A 7,828-nucleotide genomic window follows, 5' to 3' on the forward strand; every position below is an offset into this window, starting at 1 on the left:
GTATGCATACTGTATACTGTCTTGATAGAGCTATCTTGATTTTAAGCTGTCTTATTCTTGTTTTCTGACCATTAAAATTGGACATTTGCAATCGCAACAACATCGCAAACAGTGAGTTAACATAGCAGCTTAACCTGCTTTTCTGTGTAAGCGGAGAAAATGAGATTGAAATCGCGTTTAAAACTGAAATATTTCACGTCTTTCTTCAAGCGTTTGCGACAATCAAACGCTTTGAGCAAAAGTGACGCTTCAAGCGCACAAATTGTGCTGTACGTATCTTTTTGGTACTATAGTGTAAATAATCAGCTGGATTTTAAGTTTTGTCAACTTTTCCAGATCGATGTATTCATCTTATAGGGTTGTGAGTGTTATCATTAGAAGGCTGTTCAGTCGTAGAATTTCAAAATTAAAAGATTTTTAATTGCGTTTTTTCCGAGGTATTTTAAAGGTTTCATTTTATGTGAACGTTGGCCTATCTTCTGTTGTTTTATTCACATTTTTCATAATTTTCCTTTAATTTGGATTTCCGCTAAAAAATATGTTAAAATTGTTTACGATATTCTCGTTGGTTTTATCTTTAAAGACAAAAGGGAGTTGATGATTTGGTTTAACAGCCATTTTTGCTATATTTACAGGTAAAATTTTGAAATTTCAGCAGTTTTCTTTCTTTTTCATAGAATATGGCATCAAATATGATTTTTTGGTCAATTTGTTCAATTTGACTGGCAGTACAGACTTTAAAACTATCATACAATCTTTGTTTAGTCAGAGAGTAGCTTACTGCACCTACGGTTTCTCAGAAAGTTGTCTGAAAATAAACTTTTTGCGGCCTTTCGCTAATTCAAACCAATTTTTATTAAAAAAAGCATAATTTGTTTTTGATTTATTATTTTTGTTTGCACAAAAAAAATTGTTGAGCAATTTTTCAGAAGAAATGCGTTTTTTATGTAGCAGGGAAACAATGGCAACGACAGTTTGGTCCCATCGTTGATTTTTCAAACGAAAAAAGTTTCGGATTGTATTTCGGGTCTGCCTTTTTTAAAATGTGTTTTGCTACTTTTTCATTCCAATTATAGGCAAGTCTATTTTTACTTGAAAATTCAAGTAAAATGGTTCCATTTGTTCAATAAGTAAATTAATTCCGATAAATTAAGGATTGTGTCTTTTGAGTAAAACTCGTGGTTTTTAGTGGCTATGACAAAATGTTTTCCGTAACTTTTAATGAATTCTTCTGTTTTGACACCATTTAATGCTCTTTTTGTAGTCTTATGACTGAATCTAATTAATCAAACTGTTTTTTTAAATAATTTTTGACACCTTCCTATTTTTCTGTTCTCCTTTGCTGTCTTGACAGTAGTCTTATTAATGGCGCATTGATGAAAAGTTGCATATCTTATTAATGGCGTTGAAAGAAGAAGCAATTGATTACATTCGACGTTTTTGGTGAATACATTATGATCTGCAACACCGTTTCATCGCAATATTGAATTAACTTGTTGATTTTTGTCTGTAATTGTTTTTGTGACGGTATGACATTCTGAATGCTGACAAGTCTCAATGGTTTCGTATGAAAATATGAAAGGGATTGAATGATTTCAATTGATAGGTAATGGCTTTGAATTTTACTCTTTCAAAAGATTTTTCACTAATTTTGTCTCTTTTGTTTTTGGTCTATTTGTTAACTAGTCTCAATAAAAGCAGTTCGGCTTTTTCTGGTGAAATACAGGTCATTTAGTTTAGTTTTTTTCTTATCTGATGCTATTTTGACTTTTTCATTAAATTTAAAAAATTAGATATACAATGAGTTTTGGTCGTAAGCAAGTCTTGTTGTGTTTTTTTTGTTTTGTTGTTTGTCCTGTCTCCTACTCCCCCTAATGGCAGGTATCATTGGCGCGCTAATGCGTTTTTGTTTAATTAATATAATGGTTTGAGCTTAAAGTGATTAATTAGTATAGTGATTAATTAGTATAGCTTAAAGTGATCTCTTCTTCTTTTGGTGGACAATTAAGTAAAAAACGTGGTTGAATGGTGTCGAAACATTATATGCGAACGCACATTATATGCGAACGCTTCGTTGTATAGTTATAGCAACACACTACCAATAAAAGAGACAAAGTCAGTAGAAGATGATTTGTTCGGAATTTCTCCCTTGTACAAAATTCTTGTTTGGCAAATTTTAATTGCAATTCGTAAATATAAAACCAGTGTGTTATTGATGTTACCTTTTATTTTTGTAGAAGTACTCGAAGAAATGGATAAATTTCACGAATCACTGGTCACTTGTACAATTTCAAGTTTTCCGAAAACTTGGCTCAAACATGTCCTACTCCGTAAAAATTTCAGGGTAGTTTGCTTCCATCAGTAAACAGTCGAAACAGTCGCCTATTATTATAAAATAGATTTTTTAATGGAACTTAGATCACCATATGTATGAATAGGCGTCGTAAGTTACCTGGCTGAGTGCATCCAGCAAAATGAATCTAGTCATTAAGAAGACATTTTTGTTTTCTCTAAGTACGATTAATCTTTATTAAAGAAACAACTGTTTTTAACGATTGCTGCTTACAATTAAGGATTTCATTTGGTTTGAGAATTGTTTTTTTGAGAATTGTCACATGGTTTTTGAATATAATAGAAACCATCTTATATTTAAAATTGAAACTCTGGAAATGAAACTTTTGAGAATCAGAAGCTCTCAATTGATCATTTATGGTAAAAAAAGTTATTGTAAATCATTTGTGGTAAACAAAATTTCAAACCGCTTCTATTTTCATCTCTTTCATGAGTAGGAAAACGCGACTTGAAAATGCATTCTCTCTAAATGTGTATTCTGAGTTTTTGCTTGCAGCACCAAACGTAGAGTCAATCTACGTCGTTATCCAGCTTTGCTAATATTGTATGCATAAATGTTCACCTGTTTATCTGTGGGTGTTTTTGGAAATTTTCTCGCTACACATAGGTGTGCCTCATTTCTTAAAGCTAAATGCAAAAAAAATTGTTTATAATCAATGCCGAGAGAACAGGAAAATTTCAGGAAATCTGCCATATTAGATGACAGCCAATCAGTCTAATTCACGATTGAAAACAGCAGTAAGATTAAAGCCTAAAAGAAATATGAGAACACTGGGAAGAGCATTTTTCCACAAACATTTTCCTCATTTCAAATTTTGAACGAGATTTTTATAGCGCCAAGAAAGCAGAATCTTTTACCCTGAGTTTAACCAAGACGACTTATAGTAGTTTTAATAGCCCAATCTCAATTAATCCACCTCTGTCAAAATGTTTATTGAAGTACATGCGAGATCTATTTAAATAAAAAGAAGAAGAGATAGTTTCAACATCTTGTATAATGCTTCAGAAAAGCTGACAATGACTCAATATATGACGAGTATGACGCGTACAAGGAACACGATGATGGTCATGAATACGTAAAACCCCAGGATGCCCGGGGACGTGCTAATACGTACCTGAACAACGGCGAATATCAAGGCAATGATGAGGATCCAGGAATCTGTGACTACGCCAATCCCGATCAAGACATCGAGAAAAAAGTGCGCATGAGATCTCAACTGCTCTTTGCCTCATTTTCAAAAAAGCTTTCTTTTCCAATGTTCAGCCCACATCCTGTATGACAGTAACGCCATCATTACTATATCTACACGCCTGGGCTAGATTTTGATTATTTTTTTGCTATATTTTGAACTAAATTAGCATGGTAAGAATGATCAAAAACTTAGCAATGGTCATCCACCACGACAATACAGCTACATCTCTAAAATTCGTGTCTTGCCGCATAACATTGCGATGCATCAACTTATCTCAATGGCGGAAAATGTCATTCGTCTTCTAACTTAAGCAGCCTACTCATAACTAAAGTAGGTAAAGCAACAGTTTATGTTTCCAATATTAGGGTGTACTGAGCATACTAGAGGTATTGAGCCAATTGTGCAGAGCCGGTTCCATGGGATAATTTCAACTAAATTTAGTTTTTATGAGAGTTTCCTAAATACTGAAATCAAATCATTCAGCAGTTTCTAAGGAATTGTTGCTCATTGAAAACGTAAACTCCATTCGAAAAGCACGAAATCCAGAGAGAAAAACCCCAACAAAGAATTGCAGAAAACTATATATAAATTGTTTTCTCTTAACTGACAGAATTTCAGGCTTTTTCGCCTAAGACTGTTTCCTTCAACTGACAGAGCAGGAAAAATTACCTTTGAAACTGCCAATTTAGAATATGAGAAATATAAACATGTAACTTATATTTTATTTTGATTTAAATCAGTGGAGAGAAAAACAGCAACTTTCTCAATGAATTGTTTTTTTTTCGTAATTGATTTAGCATGCACAATTTTGTCTTAGTGTCCTGATCAATTAACAAAAAATGATCAATTAACAAAAAATGTTATATTAACCAAACAAAGTTTATTCGCTTTCTGAAGACTGCTATAGGCGAGAAATTATTTTTTGTTTTATTCTTTATTGCACTCAATCATTTATTTTTTTCTGTTCTGAAAAAAACAACTTAAGCAATTGGAAATAACATCTAGAGCTTCCGTGGAGTGTCGAGCACTACAGGAATAACAGATTTTGAACATTTTTTTTTGGATTTTTTCTGTCTGTTTCAATGGCTGATAAAATCTCTTCCGTGCTTTTCTTTTTTCCATTTTGCTTTACCGCATGTGTTATACCCTGGATATTTTTGATGTCATTTGAGACATTTTTTAGATTTAGTTTTTGTTAATCAATTTTAAGTCTTTTTGGAAAGCGAAGAAATTTACCCTCTTTAAAGCAAATCTGTTTAAAAAAATGGCGACAAATGATGTGTTTTCTTGAGTATGGATCATTACACGCGTAACAGATTTTTCGGGCACATAATTTTTCGAGTTAAATGTTCAAAGACAATTTTCCCTCCCAAACTTTTAGATATATTTTATTTTTTTTGACGCTACAATTGATAAATACTGAATCTGGTTGATAGCGTTTGAGATTGATAGTTTTTTATTCTTTGTGAAAATTCAAAAACTAATTCTGATCAGCCAAAACTGGTGGTTGAACTAAAAGCACTCGGGCCAGCAAAAAGTTCCTAGCACCATTTCTTCTTATGTTTCAACAATTATCAGTCTGTTCATTAGATAAATTATTATCACTGGCATTATTTTCTGGTTTGTTAAAACATGTTAAGGCGATTTCCATAGCAAGCAGGTTTCTTTCAAGCAAAACTATCCGAGATTTGTTTACACCATGCACAACTTCTCACTTATGCTGACTACGAAAACAAATTTAAAGACAATGGAATAATGCAAAACGTTTTCCGAGGCCAGTTTTCACTTAATTAGCGTCTTTTGTACTTGTAGGACTTAGCCCTAGCCATGTCATTGACATTCCCTGAGCGATTGGTTTGTTTTTTAGTATTTACTGTAATAAATAACTTTAACCTAAATAGAGCACAATACTTGTAGAGATTTTATAAAACCACTGTCATACTCTTTTATAGCTAGCTAACTACGAACTTCAAAATGAGACTTTATTTTGAAAATAACTGCATTAGTATAAGAAAACCGAATTGTCAATTCCTAATGGTCTTTTAATTTGTGAATTGCAGTGAATATTGCTCCGTTGAAAACTAATCACCTTTGTGCAACCCATGTACCCGAAAAAAGATTATCCATCAAGAAATAAGGCATCAAAATGGTTCTGTGTTGGCGTCGATTAAATTTGAATAAAAATGTGAAGTTTTTTAAAAAGTATACTTTATATTAGAACGTTTTATTGGAAAGATTATACAAGCTTTACGATAGCAAACTGGAATTTAAATATGTGAAAAATCAGGAAAACAATATGTGCAAAAAGAGTCTTCTGCAAACTCTTTTTTAATTGTTTTTTCATAAAAATTTCTTGCAATCAACCTTTTTTTTACAAGAGTTGTTGATATTGACCATATTGTATGAAAATATTCTATCGTTTTACAGTTCAAACTACTGTTTTAATAACTCGTAATACTTTATTTCGTATGAAAAATTTTGCGTGAAAATTTTGGATGAAAAATTGTAATGAAAAATTTTATTTTGTATGAAAAAATTGCAGGATGTGAAAGTCTTAAAGAGTAATCGTGTTCAATAGTTTAATCTTGTTTTTTAAGAGCCATTGGACAGAAAAGAAAAAGAATCCGGGATGCAACAAAATCATACATTGAAAAAAAATTAAAGACGAAAACTGGTCGTGTTATAATTGGTGTTGACCTAATTTCCACAGCTGTTGACCAAAGAGCAAGTTCAAATTTTTCGCAAAATTATTGACAAAAATTTACTTCGCCTAATCGATCTTTAGCCAAATATCCCGCCCCAAATGGAACAGTTTATGCCGTCAAAATGAATTGTAATTCACTATTCCAATCGTCGGAATATAACAACTATGTATCACTCCAATCAAGAAAATTGACAAAAATTACAAAAATTGTTTTTGAATAATAAAAAAAAACGAAGTTATGGAAAAGAACTGCTACTCAAGTTTTCAATAAAAAATTTTACAACGTTTAAAGTACCATATCTCTTAGCTTAGAGAGCAATATTTGATTAAACTTCTCGGAAATTCAAATAACACAATTTCGCAGAAATTCAAAATTCATTTTTGGTAACAATAAAATTTAATTTTAACGTTTTACGCTCATAACGGAATAGACGCGATCATCTCACTCAGTAAATTTCGTGAGATAAAGTTAAACAAAATGTCTCTTGAATGAGGCAAAGAGCGCTATATTGCAACAGGCCGGAGTTAAAAAAGGCCGACCATCAGATCGCCCCGAAACCATTGCTAACGAATACACCGGCGCAGATATTCCAGAGCAAAACGAAGCTGGCCACCAAAATGAAGGCTTTCAAAATGACAACAATTATGCAGCAAACGAGTTGAGCAATTATGTGCCTCCAAGCAACGCCCCTGACTATCTTCCTCCTGGCACGAGTTATGATGTTTCACAGCCAAGTGACGACAAAAAGGTTGAAATCTCCGACGATGAGGATAATGATTTTGTCTCGCCGACGTCGAGCAACTTTAACAGACCTAGATTGGCTACTAGTGAAAATCTGTACGTGACTTCAAATGATATGCATAATCAGAATGTGAACAACAATTATTTCAATCCTGGCGTGGTTGAAAACATTGACGAGGAATTGAAAAATGTGGTGTTCGAGAAAGATGAAGATGATCTTGATAAATCAAGAAAGGGATCAATGGCCAATGAATACATAGCTCCCTCATAAAGTTTGAGTCAGTATACCTAATGTTATTAATAAAAAATTATTGCAACCCCTAGATAAGGGTCAGCAAAACCATTGAATTACATTTATTGGCGTCTCCTGATGACCCTGGTTAATGTCACAGACAGACCCAAGTCACCTCTGATCAGTCAGTCTTGGGTTGCATATGCGAAATATAATGCCACTCAAATTACAGGGTCTGGAAAATTTTATAGTCCACGATAATCTGGACAATGATCGCACGTAAGTCTGATCAGAGACCAAAGTCTGGATATATGGTGCACCAAAATCTGACCTCACAGAATTAATTGACCGTTTCGATTTGACTGCGACCACTGTTTTTGGTGACACAAAAACAAAATTGCAGACGCTTCGATATAAATTTTCTTAGTGATCTTTGTTATTACTAACTTATTCGAAATTTTGTTGCGTACTCTAGGTTTACTTTACATATTTTATGCAAATTGCAATTAATTTTGAGATGTATAGGAGAATGTTCTGATCAGAGGAAGAATTGGTCGCACTAAAGTTGCACAATAAATTTGGGTCGCACGAAGGTCTGCTCAGAG

General features: G+C 33.0%; 1 protein-coding gene across 2 annotated transcripts in view; it reads left to right on the forward strand.

Annotated features, from left to right (window-relative positions):
* LOC142342819 (uncharacterized) overlaps window positions 1-7,423 on the forward strand; it is a 53,543-nt gene extending 46,120 nt beyond the window's left edge. For both annotated transcript variants that reach the window (XM_075394413.1, XM_075394414.1), the window contains 2 exons: window positions 3,359-3,551; window positions 6,768-7,423. In XM_075394413.1, the coding sequence (XP_075250528.1) occupies window positions 3,359-3,551; window positions 6,768-7,262 (688 nt within the window). In that variant the 3' untranslated portion in view covers window positions 7,263-7,423. The remainder of the gene's footprint in view (window positions 1-3,358; window positions 3,552-6,767) is intronic.
* The last annotated feature ends 405 nt before the right edge of the window (window positions 7,424-7,828 follow it).

This window comes from Convolutriloba macropyga, chromosome 7 (genome assembly GCF_964194025.1).
Source record: "Convolutriloba macropyga chromosome 7, txConMacr16.3, whole genome shotgun sequence".
Classification (NCBI taxonomy): Eukaryota; Metazoa; Xenacoelomorpha; order Acoela; family Convolutidae; genus Convolutriloba; species Convolutriloba macropyga.